At 37.5% G+C, this 18,692-nt stretch overlaps 1 protein-coding gene and 1 long non-coding RNA gene across 2 annotated transcripts in view; one reads left to right on the top strand and one right to left on the bottom strand.

Annotated features, from left to right (window-relative positions):
• camta1a (calmodulin binding transcription activator 1a) overlaps window positions 1-18,692 on the bottom strand; it is a 410,486-nt gene that overhangs the window by 377,390 nt on the left and 14,404 nt on the right. Inside the window, 1 exon segment of the mRNA XM_082146099.1 lies at window positions 7,316-7,419. Within this exon segment, the coding sequence (XP_082002225.1) occupies window positions 7,316-7,419 (104 nt within the window).
• On the top strand, window positions 1,745-3,370 carry LOC309480056. The gene is made up of 2 exons (XR_014199519.1): window positions 1,745-2,156; window positions 2,256-3,370. It is a non-coding gene; the product is annotated as an uncharacterized lncRNA (long non-coding RNA).

Raw genomic sequence — 18,692 nt, 5'->3', positions numbered from 1 at the left:
TGACGCAGATTCCACAGGAGGGACGGCAAGTGGGGGGTCGGGAAAGATTCAGATGGGAGACAAATATAAAAGGAAGGACGTTCCCTTTATTGTTGGACCCCAACAGAGGAGCTAAACTAATCAAAAGTAGGTAATGTAAAGTGTGAGGTTGACTTCTTAAAGGATCAGTTCACTTTCAAAAAACTTTTTGCTGATAATTTACTCACCCCGATGTCATCCAAGATATCCATGTCTTTCCTTCTTCAGTCGAAAAGAAATTGAGGTTTTTGAGGAAAACATTCCAGGATTTTTCTACACAGAATGGACTTCAATTGCAACCAACTATACCAATGTTCAAAGAAGGTTCAAATGTCCGTCTCAATGCAGCTTCAAAGTCTCTACACGATCCCAGTCGAGAAATAAGGGTCTTATCTAGCGAAATGATCGGTCATTTAAAATAAAAATAAAAATATATATACTAGGGCTGGGGGAATTAACGCGTTAATCTTTGCGATTAATTTGAGATGTTTAACACGTTAAAAAAAATAACGCAATTAACGCAGCACTTTTTTTTTTGCCTCGTTTTAATGATTTCCTGTTGCGGCTGCTATTGAAAAGCCCGAAAATATGCCGTGCCGTCCCGCCCCTCTGTGTTCGGCGATCAGGTTTCATTCTCGCGCAGCTTTCATGAGCGGGTCTTTTCCGCTCCGTGTGTGCGCCGCCGCACTCTCAGTTCCGTGTGTGTGTGTGGGGGGGGGGCGCGCTGCGCTCTCTGCTCAATGTTCTGCTCTGTCGGTAACGCTCCAATCATGTACCGATCACGCACTGGAAAAGCAAAGTCCGCTCAAATAACGTGAAATTTCTCTGTAGACTTCTGTTTGCTGAGCTGGTATAGGCATGATGGGCAACAATGGAAAAATGACCTGCTCTGATCACATGCTCTGGTAATAATAGCTTTGTAGGACTATATTTTATTTTGATAATTAGTTTTTTAAAAATCTGTTAAATTATGTTGATTGATTGATTATTGAAAAAGAATAATACATTGATATATTGATGTTTAATATTATTTTAATATAGGGCTATTTTCTGTTCCTTTTTTTTCCTGTGTTGTTTCATTTAATTAGGTGATTCTAAGTTTAAATATTGATGATTACAAGCTTGGGGGAAATGCAATTAATTGCAATTAATTACAGCAAATTGTGCAATTAATTAGTTAAATTTTTTTTATCGATTCCTAGCCCTAATATATACTTTTTAACCACCAATGCTCGTCGTGTAACATCTCTGAGATGTGCCACACACTGCGCCATCACGTTGGAAAGGTCACACGTCACGTCATCTATCTAAGTTATTTGTCTGTGTACTCCGGTTCAAAAAGATAGGGGCGAAAAATGTTATCTCATTTTTTCCTCCAACTTCAAAATCGTCCGACATCTTTGTTTTAATTTATTATTATTATTTAAATTTTTTTATGACCTTTCCAACATGATGACGTAATACGTGGCGCATCTCAGAGATGGTACAAGACGGGCATTTGTGGTAAAATTTATTTATTTATTTATTTATATATTTTTTAAATGACCGATCGTTTCGCTAGATAAGACCCTTATTTCTCGACTGGGATCATGTAGAGACTTTGAAGCTGCATTGAGACGGACATTTGAACCTTCTTTGAACATTGGTATAGTTGGTTGCCATTGAAGTCCATTCTGTGTAGTAGAAATCCTGGAATGTTTTCCTCAAAAACCTTAATTTCTTTTCGACTGAAGAAAGAAAAACATGGATATCTTGGATGACATCGGGGTGAGTAAATTATCAGCAAACATTTTTTGGAAAGTGAACTAATCCTTTAAAAGTGAAATCACCTATATTGCTACTTTTCTTAAAGAGGAGGTGGAAAAACAGGTCAGACAGCCACGTAACAAAAAGATAAACACAGCTCTACAAAAGCAAGGAAAATTAACATTCACATCACAAACACAAGATGATACTCCCTATTCTAAAAAAAGGAATGCTGAGACTAATGTGTCTAACAAGCATTTTGTGTGAATTTAACCTCTCTATTGTAATCTTCAGGACAATTGTGCACCGAGAGGCTTTCGATGCATTGTAATCAAAAACAGAAGATTGCTCTGATCGGTATTTAATCTGTAAATGGCTTTCTCCAGCAGCAGGTGCATTGACTCTCACGAGGGATATCATATTGTCTCTGATTTGGTGGAGGAAATGCAGTCATATCTGGCCTAGTGAGTCAAACCTCTCCTTTTTTTCAGCCTCTCCACATCCTGCGTAATCAGAACCCTCTCCCTGGACGTTGCCGCCGGACGTGACTGTAACCGGAAGATTCTGTTCTCTCTGCCCACGACTCTCCCTGGGCTGCTCCAGTACCATGTGCGTCCACAATGGCACCCCACCAGGAGCAGAGGCATATTGCACACGGGCACCGTGCCACAGCAGTGCCGGGCAGAGAGGATTAGTCCTGATGACAGGGCATTAAATGTGTAGAAGTCCTTAGAGCGACTGAGCTGATGCGCTCTCATCCCACAGTTGGGCTTCGGTTCAGAGCTGAGAGAAGGTTCACAGGTCTTTAGTGGCTGCCACTCATTAGAGGCTGAGAGTCACACTAGCTTAGCTCCTCTTTCCTGCCTGTCTCCCTCTCCCAGAGGGTCCCTTCTAGAGACAGAAACTTTTTCGGTCTTTTGATAGTACTGCTGACACTTTCCACATGCTAGATGCCCTTTTTTGATGAGAAACCATCTTAAAGGTTTGACAAGTAATCATCCTTTTTTTGAACCCCACTGGTTCTCAAGCCAACTAAACATACATGCCATTTCAACATGAGAAGGACTATGTCAAGCAGAACGGAGCGTGTACTTCTAAATTTAGGTGAGAGATACACTCTCATAGAGGTCATTCTGACAGAGTCAAACTATAAACTATAATCAAACTATAGAGTTTGGAAATCAAGGCCTTACTATATGGTGTCCTTGCTGAAAGACTAGAAATCATGTATTAAAAGAAAGATAAAACCTAGTGAAAAGAACCTGAAAAGGAGGTTTCTAAGGAATTGTCTCAAAAGCCACTGTATAGTGTTCCCATTGAAAATAACAATGATACTCCCCACATGAGGATCAATTTATGTCAGATTATGTCAGAAAAGTCAAACATCAGATACTAGAGCTCTCTGTACAGGATCTCACCAGAACAAACCTGTTTCCTTGATTTATTTTTCCTGGAAGCCATTGTCAGATCTCATAGAACCCCTTTCTAATTAGTTTTCATGTCTGCCTCAAAATCTGTTATCTGCCTTTATTGTTAAGCCTGTTTTCTTTGTTATAAAGACTGTGGTGCTGTGGTTGCTCCAGTTAAATAAACTGACATTCCTTGACCCATATTGTCTTCAAATCTCACTCTGACAGTTTAAAAGCAGAGCAATGCCTTTGTGCACATCACCTCTTTTAAAACCACCTACATGCTGCTTACCTCCTCCTCTTGCCATTTCCCTCATTTTGAGGAGATTGGTTTATCTAACTTTCCAGCAAATGTTTGAAATTATTCCAACTAACATTCTCCCTATGAATGCACACGCAGAAAAGACGACAGATATAAATATGGCCTAAAGCACTAAACATCCAGTAGAGGAGAGATGGGCTCCCCACATATGACCGCTGCACTCCATCTAGCCTGACTTGTCTGGACAGCAATAGAAGTTACGCTGTCATCTGAATTTGACTGCACTTCAAAATGGAGAATTGCATGTTACATGAGGGAAACTCAAACAACAACAGACTTTGTGAGAGTAAAAAACAAAGCACATAACAATAATGTGAGCTGACAAAATTGGGGAGTTAATCCTGTATATTTCCTGCCCACATAAACTTAAATTGAACCCTCATAGTTACCAAAACATTATTTCAAGCAAAAAACAAAAAAACAAAAAATAGCAGCAGGAGGGATTTAGAGGAAATACAGGAGGTGTCACTTTCAGTAAGAGTCACACAATCAGCAGCAATGAGACTGCTTAATACCTCTCAGTCTGCCATCAGTGACTCACTCTAGCCTCAGTGTCTGCCTGGCACACATGACACACAAATGCCCTTGCGTTTTGGGAAAGGTTGTTCAACATTTACAATATAATTTAGCATTATCATGAATAGGTGTTTCTTCAACTGTGGCCACTTTTAACACATTAAACTCTTTAAAAAAAACTTTTCACATTAGTTTGTTTTGTCCACGAACAATGTCCAACAACGACAACTATGTCTAGCCTATTTGCATTGATTACACAAGGTGAAGATTATCAAACCTTTTAAAATGTAATATTTAGATTTTCATAAAATGAAAGTCTGTGACAAGGGTAAAACACAAAAATCTATACATAACAGGAATTTACAAAGTAGCGAAAAATTCAAATCTTAGTTAAAAAAGTTTCAAAGTAGCCTTCATACCAAAAAAAGAAAGAAAAAATATCAAACACTGGGACATAAAAGAGTCTGTATTTGAAGAAACACTAGGCTATAATATTATTACAATAATTTACTTTAGAAATCTTTGTTATACATAGAAGACTAAGTCAATAAAACGTTATGTTTATATAACGTAATGTTATTATATTTCATCATCTTAAATTTGTATTGGGTTTAGATTTTGCATTTTCCAAGCATTTTTATGCAGATTGAGAAATATATAATCTAGGTTTGTTATTTTATAACTGAATTTACTTTTATTTAGTAAGTATAATGGGATTAAAAAAGAAATAGCACTGTGTTATTGTGAAGAGAGATACAAGTGAGGTGAGTAAAAAGCACTGCTGCAAAAATCTTCTTCTGTCCAACTTCTTCATAGGCTATATGTGAACATCAATCCCATTATGAGTGACATTTGCACAAATGAACACAACTTAGCCTACATATTTCGTTTCCTTAAAAAAAAAAAAAAAAGGGGGGGGGGGAACATAAAATAACTTCCTGAAACATTACAGAGTTCCTGATTTATTTCTGTAAACCTTTCTTTCCCTTCACATACTAGGATGAATATGACATCATTCCACAATAATTGCTGACACTTTTTAATCAATTCCAAAAAACACATTAATTAATTTTGACTGCAAGCTCAACACCGCAGGTCAAACGCGTTAAACCATCAGCTTCAATTAGGAAGGCAGCCGCTGATCTGAAGCAATATTCTTGTTCACTTGTATCAATCTAAACCAGACCACAAATATGCACAAACACACAGCATGCCTGATATAAACTGACAGCCTTTGAATGACAAGTGCACATACATAGTTCAAAAATCTAAATTTTTACTACTCTGAGCATTGCATCATATTACATGGAAATAAAGCCAAACAATCAACCATATCCCACAATGCCACATTTGCACTTCAAAGACAAACTATTCAACAAAACGAAAATGAATCTCTGGTTACCAGAACCGCAGAGGGAAAACATTCAGAGTTAAATCTGACAAGACACAAACATTCAACGGCTGGTGCTTTCAACGTCTATTTCAGCATTGTCATTCAGATCCATACCTCTCTACCTTCAAAAAAGCCACTTGTCACTCTATAAAGAATACGAAGAGGGATAAAGCAGTGTATTCAATTCATAAGAGGGTCACGTCAGTGATTTGTCACTGGGGACTTTTGGCAGAGCTGAAATTGATGTAAAGGTGACATGTGAGTTATGTATGTGGCTGTGGCAGGTGTTTTGATATTACTGAGCAAGGCAGGCAGGCTCACTAACCCACCAGAGCGCTCCTCATCCCTCTCTTTACCTGCATGCCTGCATGAGAGGATATCATTAATTTGAGGGGGAGAATCTTTAAAAAAGAAAACGAAAGAAAAGCCCCAAAAACACTTGACATGCACACACAAGGTTTCTTTGCCTCCTGTTCTCTGATGCCAGTCACTTACTGTGTGAAACCCATGCGTGCTTCAATGGGATCAATTGTAATAAAACTACATCGCCTTCACTGAGCTATGAGTTTATGAATCTCCTTAGAGAAGCTCAGTCATTCAAAATCCCTCTAGCTTACGGCAGTGAAACAATGTTTAGTTTCAATCTCCCTGCAGCCTCCACACAGAGGGAGTCGCGCCGCACAACAGACTGAACACGAACAACAAATAAAATGTGAAAATCAAGCAAGTCACCGTCTCATTTCCATTAAATGATAAAGTAGCTGCCCTGAAAAGAAATGAACTAATTTAAAATGGCTGGCCTATAGGTCAAGGACAGCTGGAGCAAACAGTCTATGATTTTTCCACCCACAGTCATACAAATAAAAACATTTTCATTTTCAATACCGAAATCTAAGAGGCTTGTTATCTTTTCTTATTTGTTAGATGCATTGTGTCTGAAATGCCTTCAGGCTGTGATAAACGTACTTAAAACACATTCTCATGTAGATTATTAGGTATATGGCTTTGTTAGATAGCGGGGCTTCTATGCAGTGGCACAGTGGGGTCTGAAATAACATGTCAGCATCTACTGAAAGTCAATAAACAACTGAACCAAGCTTGATTGTAATCCTAAAATATTGTTCGCTTCCTCCATGAATTGTTAATATACAATCACACGGTGCTCTGACCCCTGGGAAAATTTTCAAGGAGTCCTGAAAATGTTACGATTGTCGAGACTAAGCTTTCCACAACTACAGATTAAGTTGAGCTCAGAGGAAGTCCTGAGATGAAAAGAAGGTCTAAGGAAATTCAGTGTTCATGTTCTACTCTCAATTAGCACTATAATGTCTATTGGCAGTTTTTCTCGACACACCAGTTAAAACATAAATAAATAAATATCACATCTTGTCTATATTTCCAGGGAATTAAAACATCTGTGAATAAATGTGATGCCGGAACAGATGGGCAAAAATGATATACATTTGAGTTTTAACTTACAAACTGCCGGGTAATTCACTACCAAAAAAGCAACAGAATATGAGCTAAAATATTGAAGCCCAAAACATAAATGTTTTATGAGTTGATCATAAAGTATTTCAAATTTATATTTGCATCAATGTAGAAATGAGATCTTTGTATTAATACAGAAAGCTTTATGAACCTGCTGTTTCCTACAACTCTAAATCTATGTCCGCCTAGTGAAAATCCTTTGCAAGCACAGCACGGAAAATAGGCAACTTCCTCCTGCCACAAAAATAAGGCAATCACGCAGTTGCTGTTAATATCTGAACTGACTGCAGAATCCCTAGAGAGGTTTCTATTAACACATTGTGTCCGTTTCACTGCTTAAAATAAACGAGGTTTTATCTCTATGAAGTCAGCAGGACTTAAAAAAAGACAACAGCAGATGGCGGAGAGAGGTGACCTTACCTCATTGGTGTTCCACCTGTGTCTCTCTTTTGGCAATGTGGAGCATTTTGGTAGACATTCAAGCAGCTTTTTGGGCAGGTATATTTTCAAATGTCCATGTTCATCTGCAAAAAAACAAGCATGCAATAAAGATTAGAAATAGGATACAGTAAAAGCATTTCAATACCATTATTTCAATAATAACTGTAATTAATCAATACCCAAGATGTACTGATACAATCATGTTAATATATAGGGCTCAGTGCACTAATACAATAATAAGGATATACGATTTAATATTAGATTATCCTCTGCAGTTCTTCTACATTCTTCATACAGAGCATATAACAAGGATCATTAACTAATGGGCGCCAATTATTCTGACTGCAAAGAGCAACTAATGAGCAACTTGCAGAATGAAGGTAAAAATGTTAGATGAATGAAAATGTGAATTAATGGGCCAAGCGTGCTGTGAGGAAAAAAAGAAAAAGAAATAGTGACATATTGTAATGTGAATCATCAGATTTCAGGTGTTTCAGTGGTGGAAGTCCACTCTCAAGGGTTTTAGGGAAACTGATGCTAAGCTTTATTAAGACTTTAACTACCCAATAAAGTACACAGCCACCCTGATCCTGGCTGTTCAAAAGAACAGTAAAAAGCACAAATGCTGGCTAAAGATAAAAGAAAAAGGGAATACAATTTGTTCAGGGGCAATTAAGGCAGGGCTATATATCAGGCTTTCTTCCATTCTTATCTTGTCTGTCTCTCATTCCCATTCCTAAGGGCTTGGCAGGCCAGTCAAATCACTGCCATTTAACTTTCATTGTTAAATGAAAGTTCACTTTCAGAGTGGAATTTCTAAATTACAATGGAATTGTCTACAACTGTAAATTGAGTCCAATTATAATCACCTTATACGACCAACTGCTGATTATACATTTGCCTGTCACCTGCACCCACATGACATTCACATTCTATTCCCCTAAAACCCCCGCAGGATAGCAGGAGTATGGATGAAAGGGGGAAAAGGGCTTGGCCAGGCACCTTCTAGCAGAAATTATTTCCTGAATGAAGTGAGTAGCCTATATGCAATGTATGAAATTATATATATATATATATATATATGTATTTATTTATCGGAACTCGATTTATATTATACAATATCCCTCTGAATGGCCTTACAGCCCTACAATGTGGACAACTATCTACTGAAGCAAATAAACCAAAAATGTGCATAAGTTGTCCATAGATGTTTATATTAATGTTTTATGAATATAATAAAACAAGAATTAACACAAAGCCTCAAATTCATGTCCACGTACTTTGTGAGCTCAACCTACATTTCAACACCAGCACAATGACGGAATATCTAATCCATAACAAACGTCCTAACAGCGAGTCAAAAATGTGACATAATATGCCTGAGTCACTGTCAAAAACACCCCCGCCATTTTCCTAAGGTTGTAATTGTGACAAACAATCATCTATCATTTGTGAATGCGATGCTATACCAAATCCTGTAAATGTGGTTATGAGCACGCATGCAAATCAGTTCGATTTCCTCTGTCTAAGCTAATGCGCTTACACGTCACCATGTGTTCCGCTGCCGCACACGTCACTGATGACAAATCAAGACACATATGCTGCATCCAATTACCCATCTCCAGGTCTGAAGGTTCATGTTACACTGTCGAACGGTTATGCAAAATTTAAATAACCCCGGTGCGAAGGCCTCTTTCTCAACATCAGCGAGAAATATATTTGCTTCTCTCAGATGACAGTGGCATCATCTAAACTGGTGCAGTTGTGAATCTTTCATTCTTCCCCAGTTGTCACACAATCAATTTTGATATTGCAGACATCTGTTTATGCCAAAGAATAGGATTTTGTCATCTGTTTGGACTGAAAAATATGGCCTTGAATTACATAATCCTGTTACAGATCTCTAGTTTTCCTTCTCTTTACTTCCACACCCCAAAAAAATTTTTCAATGAATAAATGTACAAAAACATCACTTATCACTGTCTGTAAACTTGCAAAGCCAGATCAGATTTGCTTTACTTGCTATAATTCATGTTATAATGGTAGGGTGGTATGATTGGAAGGGGTTAAATTTGAGGCTTATCCCTTAGCTGAGTTAGGGATAACATGTCTCTCAGTCATTACTGCAAAAAGTAAACTCTGACAGGGTTAGCAACACCCTTACACTATGTGGAGGTCTCTTGTATCACCCTGAATTAGTGTTGTCACAATACTGGAATTTCTTTTTAAGTGAACATAAACAACAGCGGATGAAGACAACGCATATGTACAATATCAGTATACTGGATCCATGCATTATGTCTTAAAGTAACAGCAGCCTAATATATTTCTGCTATCTGTGTTTTTAATATTAATCAAACAACAGACTCACTGCTAAAAATCACTCACTGCTCTTGAATCTATCTAATCTTTATCAAACTACTGTTACATCTAACTGAAAAACCAGAAAAGCAGTTTATTTCATTTACATCTATTGTTTTTTATATTGTGTTTATTTGTTCTTATTTTATCATAGACTGATTACTTGTCGTTAATAGTGTTTGAAATTTATATTTTATATTTATATTACATTTATGTAGAACTTTTTCATTTGCATTGTTCTTGCATTCCATGTAAAAAGCATGGCGAGTAAAATAAAAAATGTACTAGCCAATGGCGACTCGAGCTTCAGTGTGTCCGTAGAGGGTTGTAAGGAGAAAATATATAGACATTTTCTATAGACATACAATATATTTCTAAATAAATATAAGCATCCTCAAGAATTTTGTAGAACACTGGGTTTCAATTTTGAGGCACTGACTTTTAGTTGTCCTTCCTGTATAGCGATGCCACCTTTGAAAATGTCTTACAGTGACTGTGCTCAACAAAGCCTTGTACTTTATTCAAGGAATGTGATTCTCAAGTGTGCACTTCTGATTACCTGAACCCTTTTCAATTTGTCTGAGAACCCCACGAAAGCTTGGACTTCTGTTTGTGAATATAAAACAAAGAGCCGTGTCTCAGGCACAAGCCGACCAGAAATCAAAGATGTACATTTCAAATGGCAAACCCCCATGTCCCCAGTGCTTCTTAAAGGCAAAGTCACCCTGCCTGTCCGTTCTATAACACCTCTATTTTTAATTTTCTCAGATGTTTGGATGTCTAAAGTTATAAAAGACAATATTGGAGAAGATGGACTTAAAGGATGACTGTGAAATCTTTAAAGAATGAGAAAAGGTGGAGAACAGCTCACTGAGAAGAGTGTAATCCCAGCCTAGAGCAAGGTCCTAACAAAAAGTTTACAGCTACCTGATAATGCCATGAAACAACAGTGTGACTCTGTGCTCTTTCGTTTGGTGCATGGAGATAATTCTGGAATTCTGGAGTATGTGCTGAATGCGGCATACACTGATGGGAGCAATTGTACAAGGGTAAATAAGTTTTACAGTAGAGATCTGAGACTGGTATCTGGTACCATTTGACTCACTCAGTTAACATTAGCATAGAGCACCTGCTCCCGAATGACAACAATCCGCCATCCCACACAGTACACATAGAAAGAAAAACAATATATCTCTGTAGCAACCAGTGTCAAAGGTAAAAAGAAAAGGTAAAATCAAAAACACATTTAAGTCATTAAGTCATAAGTCATCAAAAAAGTCATTTAAACGGGCAAAAGGCCAAAAGTCAACATGAAAAGGCATTCACAACCTATTTTATGTCTGTAATGTAACATTTCTAAGCAAAACAGAATACTAAAAAAAGTATGGCGACACTTGATTTTATCCATCAGGAATTGCTTGGGTTGTGAAAACTGGGCGTTCCAAAGCAGAATAGAGCCAGAACTGAATACTTATTGCATTTTGAAGAAAGATTACAAAGACAGGCGGGTGGTGACAGGCCTTGGTCATCTCCAGACAAACTCAGATACAGATCAGACAGTGTAGGCGGAGCCCTCTAAGACCGGCCAAGACTCTAATACCAGCCCATTTGTAATCATTTCAGACCACACACACACAGTCAGCCCATAACCAAGGCCTGCCAGTCATCAGAGCCAACAAACACATTCCCTTTGACACACCCACTGATGATGACATCATTCACTTCAGAGCAAGGAGGTCCATAAAACCTAAAGGAAGGTTAGCAATAGCATTATCATTCATCTCACTGGCAGTAGCTCAACTGGTGCAGGATCCCATAAGTACGTGATCTGAAGTCTATGGTCCATGCTAAGCAGCCAAGCTTCTGCTCCAGAGCCATTTTTGCACACTGATATGAGCATCCACATAGGACAGTTGGTTCACTGAGTTACTATCTGTTTTGAGAATAATGAAACAGAACATTATGATTATAAAACAGTGTGAGGGATGATAATTAAATGGTAAAACAGTTCAAATAAGCCATCCACCATATTCGCCGTGAATTAAAAGCAGACGTTTATCAGAGTAAAATGCTATTAGGGACTTGAAGACAGGTTTGAATCTGACTTGTGCTGAATATAAGCACACATCCAGGAGAATGAAAAACATTCACTGCTCCGATTAGATGACTGGTTGTTAATTAAAAACCCCTCATACTAATAAAATCCCTTCTAACTCCTCCCAGAGCACAACTTGAAAGACCTCTTGAGATGTTTGGGCTATGCTCCTTTTTCACCAAATAAAATGAATGGCATTGAAATGAGGGCTCATTGCTCCGCAGTTAAAAGCAGACAGAGAACAGAGCAGAATGCTAATTCACTAAAGTTCTAACGCTGGCTGCTTTAATAAAGAGCAGTCTATCAGTGTCAACACACACCCTTATCTGACATTACTGCGGCTCTGGGACTGGGAATGAGCTCTAGCGTCATAAAAAATAGAAATAAAATTGAGGAGAGTGCCAGAGAACAAACAACAAAAAAACATTCACAGCGTAAAGGGGCTGTTACGACTGTGAGCAGACACATTGGCGAAGCAGAAGGCTGATGAAAGCTTAGCGATTATGTATGTATATATGAATTTAGACATTAACATGGAATTCCAGTTCCATGTGCGAGATAAGTCTGTCCGTAATTGCTGATCTAACATCAGTATCCCGATCCTAATCCAAACCTTAATTGCTAAGATTTTACATTAGTGTCTGCAACTTCATCCAATATCATTTTCTGGTTGTATGAATACATTTGTATTCATTTGTAAAATGACCATACAGAGAGTTTTTTAATTTGTAGATTAAAAAGTAGGCTATATTGAACATGTTCAATTTAAACTTAAAATTTAGCCTGCACTATAATGACTTTGGTGAAAATAAATTCCCCAGACAAAGCACTTGAACTGGACATTATCATGACTTCTAAAAAGTTTATAAATGGCAGCTGACATTGTCGCCAATGACCACTGTGGCGAGCAGGACGAGGCCGAGGGCCGTGACAGAATGGCGTAAGGCCGGTGGCGTGATTGCTAATGAGCGCCACCTGCGCGACGCACCGGTCTCGTATCTCTCACAGAGAAGCGGAGGCATAAAAGGAGGAGCGACGATCGTGAAGGACGAGAGAGGACCAGGCCTGGACTGTTTTATTTGATGTTTTGTTTTATTATATGTGACAGCAGTCACATATAATATATATGTATATATGCTTTACTTCTAAATTTTGTATTGGTTTTATTTTATTTTATTAACAAGTCTTTGAATGTTCGCCGGTTCCCACACTCCTTCTTCCCATAACAACTAACTGTGTTTCAACCACATTTAATTAAGGTGTGTGACCTCAGGTTCAAGCATAGGATTGTGCTATAGGTAGCTCCCTTTATATGGCTAAATGTTTACTTTAAACAATTGGTAATTTTTAAACAAAACAAACAAAAAAGGTACAGTAGACGACTAACCTCAACCTATACAATCTAGAGAGAGAGAGGGAAAACTAGCACGACTACTTCTGCTGGGCCTCAGCCATAACGACTCTCCTTGCCGCTTTGATCTCATGGATGTAAACAGCACATCCTGCTGCGCAACTCCAGCCTCTAATATGCCATCTTGTTTCCTTTATTTTCTTGCCTAAACAGCAGTGACAATGTGGACATTAACATAATTCTGTCTCCCTACCGGTGAACAACAATTTAGTTGTCAGATCCTAAAGTGCAAGGCTGGCTGAAACTGTAGCCTGTTATATTGGAAGATGTGCTGTGCTGAGCCGAGCTGAGGGGGCAGCCAATTACTACAGCAGTCCTGATCAGGAGAAAGCAACTCTCCAGTCAGGTGCATGGGGGGGGGTACAGAATGGTAGTGGACCACAAGAAACGGACCACAAGAATATAATAGATAGCCTATAGAAAGAGCTCCCACAAAGAGAGAGAGTTAGAGAGAAATGAGGAACTAGTGGAGGGACAGAAATGTTTTTTTCTGCTTCTGCTTGTGCTTGCCACCCATTCAGAAGGGAATTCTCTCATTAGAAGGGCAGGTAGGACGGGAAGAATATCACACCAGCAGGTCTTGACACAGCTGTGCCTACAGACATGGCTTGTTTCCAACTCACAACTTCTAACTGTTGGACTGTGGGAGTTGTGAGGTTTGAAGTGGGATGGGCCCCAGTCCAACACTTACAAACTGCAAACATAGAATTTCCCAAAAGACATGTTGCTGCTTTTTGCTTTTCGAGATGCCTGTGGTGATCTCTTCAAACAGGGCTGTTTATTATTTCAGGGAGGACAACTACCTTCTGTCCACTTCATGTCAGCCACAAAATAATGATGCTTCACATGCTACGTTAGTCATTTTGTACTCAACTGAAATCAACCAAATACTTTGTGTGCCCAATATCTTAATTGTTTGCCAATATACGTATGCATTGCTGCTGTTAATTAAAACAACAGCCAAGTAAAATAAAAAATCCTTTTGAAAAATGGCTTTGAAAAAAGGGCTGGGTGATATACAGTTAGATACTATAAACTGATAGAAATATCATACAAATTAAAAAAATGTAAGCCTTACCAGTTTAAACATAAATGGCCGATTTCTTAGACTAGACCCAAACTAAAATGCATGTTTGAGCTGTCTTAAGTTAACTTAAACAGTTGGGAGAAAATATAAGCTGTCTATATCCTTAAGAATGATAACAATCACTCACTTTTGATTGAATCACTTTAATAAAATGTTTGTGCAGGATTTCTTATTTTTGATCTATCTGAAGCAGTTCATTTAATTATAATTTTTGTTCAATTGTATTTATTTGTTATATTGCTCGTAGTTTCTTTGTTCTTATATTACCGACTCTTTAATCAACTTTTTTCTTAGATTAATTAGGCTAGTTTTAGTTTTGCTGCGAAATCAAAATCGTGAATTTTCATCATATCACCCATTCCGTACTCTAATCTAAATATAATCTATATTTAATAGGCCTACATGTTTTAAAAGATTCCTGCATTAGGTGAAAAACCTGCTAATCACCTCCAAAATGTTCAGTTATTGCTGTTATGTCCAAATAAGTATTTGGGTACTCATGCCTACCCCTAATAAGAGGACAACAAGTGTGTCACATAGAAGTGGACATATATTTCTATGGGGAGAAGGCGACTGATCCTGAGATTATCTGAGATGCCACTCCTGAAGGAGACGGTTTAGGAGCTTTAACAATATCAGTCACGCCAGCTTGAGCTAGTCTCACCCTGGAGACAAGTGTGGGTCATGAAACTTGAGAGGTCTGAAAAAAACAAATCTAAAATCAATATCATCCACAACGCAAAACTCGCCACTCTCTCTTTCTCTCTCTCTACTCTCTCTCCCTCACTCTCTCTGTTTGTGTGTGTACTTCTGCAGTGAGTGACACTTGCTTTTAATTGTTGCTTCCCTCGGCAAGATCCAATGGACATTTTATTCAACCTTCAATATAAAAGTTATCATCAATCACGTTTTAAAATATCAATAGCACATTACACCAATGCAGACACTTTCAAAGGCGATTACGATTATGTGGCCCCTATTTCAGAGCTCAGGTCTAGTTGTCAAAATTCACAAATACATTATTGACATTTGCTTCAATATGCATCCCCCCGTAACATGCTGTAGGCAATTGGCAGTGTCACCCTGAACATAATGAAAACATAAGAGACTATATCATTCCCCACCCATAAAATCACTAAACATTAGAAGAGACACTATTTGCAAAACCACTCTCAGCTGCGGTATCGATCCATTCAATAGTGATCTAATAATGTTCTTGTGACCAAATAGGAAGAGAATTGACTTGAAATAATAATCAGATTGCTATTATGATGAAATATTCCTCAGCTTTTATATAGTAGACATAAAATATACAGCAATAGCACAATCATAAAATGGGATGAGAAGACTGGGCTTCCCGCTTTTTTTTCTTTTTTTTTTGGAATGATCTGGTAAAACCCTATCTTTTTCTCCGTCAATGAATTTCTGGCTTCTCTTATTGAAGAGCCGTAGCCATTGGGCTATTTGTTAGAAGTCTGCCATTGCACAGAACCTCTGATCCTGCTATCACAGCTCAACTGATGAACTCAATTTAAACTAAGGCCTGGTGGGGCCACAGACTTCTCAGGCAAGCTTGTGCTGTCCAGAGATTGGGCTGTCATCTAAATTTAACTCCCTGAGAAAAAGGACGGTGCTGTTTCAGAACAATCAGAATAGCTTTTGTTGTTTAAATATAGAGACCTCTGTCTAATCTACATGTTTACACAGGGCTTTTTCTTTTGATTTTTTTTAATAGATTTTAAATGCTATCATCGTTTATACCCTCATGTTGTTCCAAACCTGTTTGACTGACTTTCTTTCTCTCACACACACACACACACACACACACACACACACACAAAATCAATTCAATTGTGAACAGGGTTTCCACACATAGGAAATGGGATTTCTAAACATTAAATTAAACCGTAATACCCAATAAATTATAATACATTGTGTAGCAGAAAACGGTGTAAACAATAAATTCAGACACTTTAAACTAACCCAATCAAATCATACAAAACAAACTAACCCAACCAAATCAAACACATCAAACCAACCCAACCAAATCTGACACATCAAACTAACCCCCCAAAAAATATTTTGCAGTTAGCAAGCAATAGCACATGTTAGCATGCTATATGAAACTTTTATTTACCTTATGAAAAGTGTGTTGTTGGTATAAAGCATGATGGGGTGGAGAGAGAAAAATATAGGTACTTCATTTGCTCTTGCACATGGTTTTCAAATGAAGTAGCATAAGTATGGACACTCCACAACCTAAGCATAGGCTCCATTATCACCACAGTGGTAATTCCACAAAACACCAACAACAAAATCTAAATCCCAACATAACAAAACATTAAACAGAATAAACAAGTCTCTCCCTTTTCTCATATTGCAAAAAAACAACAACAACAGATAACAGCACTTAATTTCAACAAAAATTCTCCCCATTCAGTTCCTTGCAAAGCATGCTGGGAACTGGAAATCCCCCACCTAGTTTCATCAATGTTATATTAATACTAAGAAAAAAGATTATTCCCAAATCGATTAACTAAACTTCTGTTTTACAAATGTAAATTGCACAAAATGCAGTCCATTAAAATGAGCTTTTATGAAATTTTAATAAGTACCATGAGAAAGCAGATGTTACTGGCAGGTGTAAAGGAGGTCATACAAATAATATGAGGGTGAGTAGGGTCCTATGAAATAAGATTTATTTTTTTCCCCAAATCATTTTTTTAATTTTTAATTATTTAATTTTTTTATGTATCCTATGTTTCTGGAATCTAGACCTATGTGGTTTATTTAATTTTATAATCAAAAATTGAGATAATAATCAAATGAAATCATAACATTTAACAACATGCCACATAACATAATTAGCACTATCATTTTCATATCGGTTATCAGACAATATTAAGATAATTTGGTCGATTTTGTATATTTAAGTGCATGTTTATTTCTGCTATTTTTACACACTAATATTTTAATAACACAAATATTCTCTTCAGCCAATCTCAAAATGAATGCGTTTTTCATATTGTATATCATTTTGCGAGACCTAAATTCACCTTCAGCATTTAAATTTATTTTTTTCTAGTGTTTTTTTTTTTTATATATATAAAAATAGCATTAAATGTATTTATTTAATTATTTTGTTATTTTGTTATTAGCCAATACAAATAAATAGGGATGTCTCAAGCCGATGTCAAGAATCATAATCAGGGCTGATTAAGCATTTTTTAAACAGTTTGGTATTGGCTTCAATCCCGATCCTTTAGATTACGTCAGCTGTCACGCAGGTGTCATGCAGTAGGTGGCAGTATGCACCTTCAACTGGGTTTGCCAAACTGATATTAAAAGGAAAAGAAGCTCTAATGGGAATGTATGACGCGTGACAACCAATGAGGTCTGTTCTAGCGCATCACACACACTTTCGAGCTTCCGAATTTAGCATTTTTGATGTGCACTTTTGTAACAAATCACTCAAAAGTCATTTATTTACTATTTATTTTGATCTGCCGCCTGAGACGTCGTTGCCATAATGCATTGTGTGTCTTGCTTTGGACTTAACTGACACACTGGCATTCTGACACCGCAAGCTTATTTTACACTTACAATACAAGAAGTTTATATCAGCAGTCTCATATTCATAATTGTGACCACGTGGTCTGTTTACAATGTCTACAATTGTAACAGATGTTTACATCTACCATGTCTTCATATAGAATGTGAGTATATATATGTAAGGGATAATGTAGGGCGAGGCGGTTGTTATAGCGAATACAACCCCGACAGGCTGATCGGGACCCCGACGCGAAGCGAAGGGGTCTTGAATCAGCCTGAAGGGGTTGTATTCGCTATAACAACCACCTCGATCTACATTATCCCGCTTATTACATGGCTACCCACCAAATAAATCAATAGTTTGACACAAAATATTGATTTAAAAAGGAGTTTATTGATTTAAAAACGATTGTATTGCTTCCGCTAAAGAAAATAGTCCGTTCCGTCTCTGCGGTTAGAATCCTGCGTCCATAGCAACGCTCTGTTTTTCATGGCAACGTGGCAAATTCTACATTGGAATTCAACCAAGCCATGTATTAAATATATATATATAGGCCTATAAATATAATTACTGGAATAATTGTTATAATTGGAATTACTCCATAGTGATAGATTTACCTTTTTTGCATTTGAGCCCCTGAGAAACTCTCTGCACATCACTGTATACATTGGATTAATTTTAATAACTTTAATGTACTTTAAGTGTGCACCAAACACTAGGAAAATACAAGTATCGGATCGGGACTCGGGTATCAGCAGATACTCACTGACTTAGAGCTGCACGATTAATCGTTAAAAGATCGCGATCTTGATTCAAAACACCTTCTGAAAATAACGATTGTATCGATTA

Source organism: Leuciscus leuciscus (genome assembly GCF_965113295.1).
Source record: "Leuciscus leuciscus genome assembly, chromosome: 18".
NCBI lineage: Eukaryota > Metazoa > Chordata > Actinopteri > Cypriniformes > Leuciscidae > Leuciscus > Leuciscus leuciscus.
This window is presented reverse-complemented; position numbering and strand designations above follow the sequence as displayed.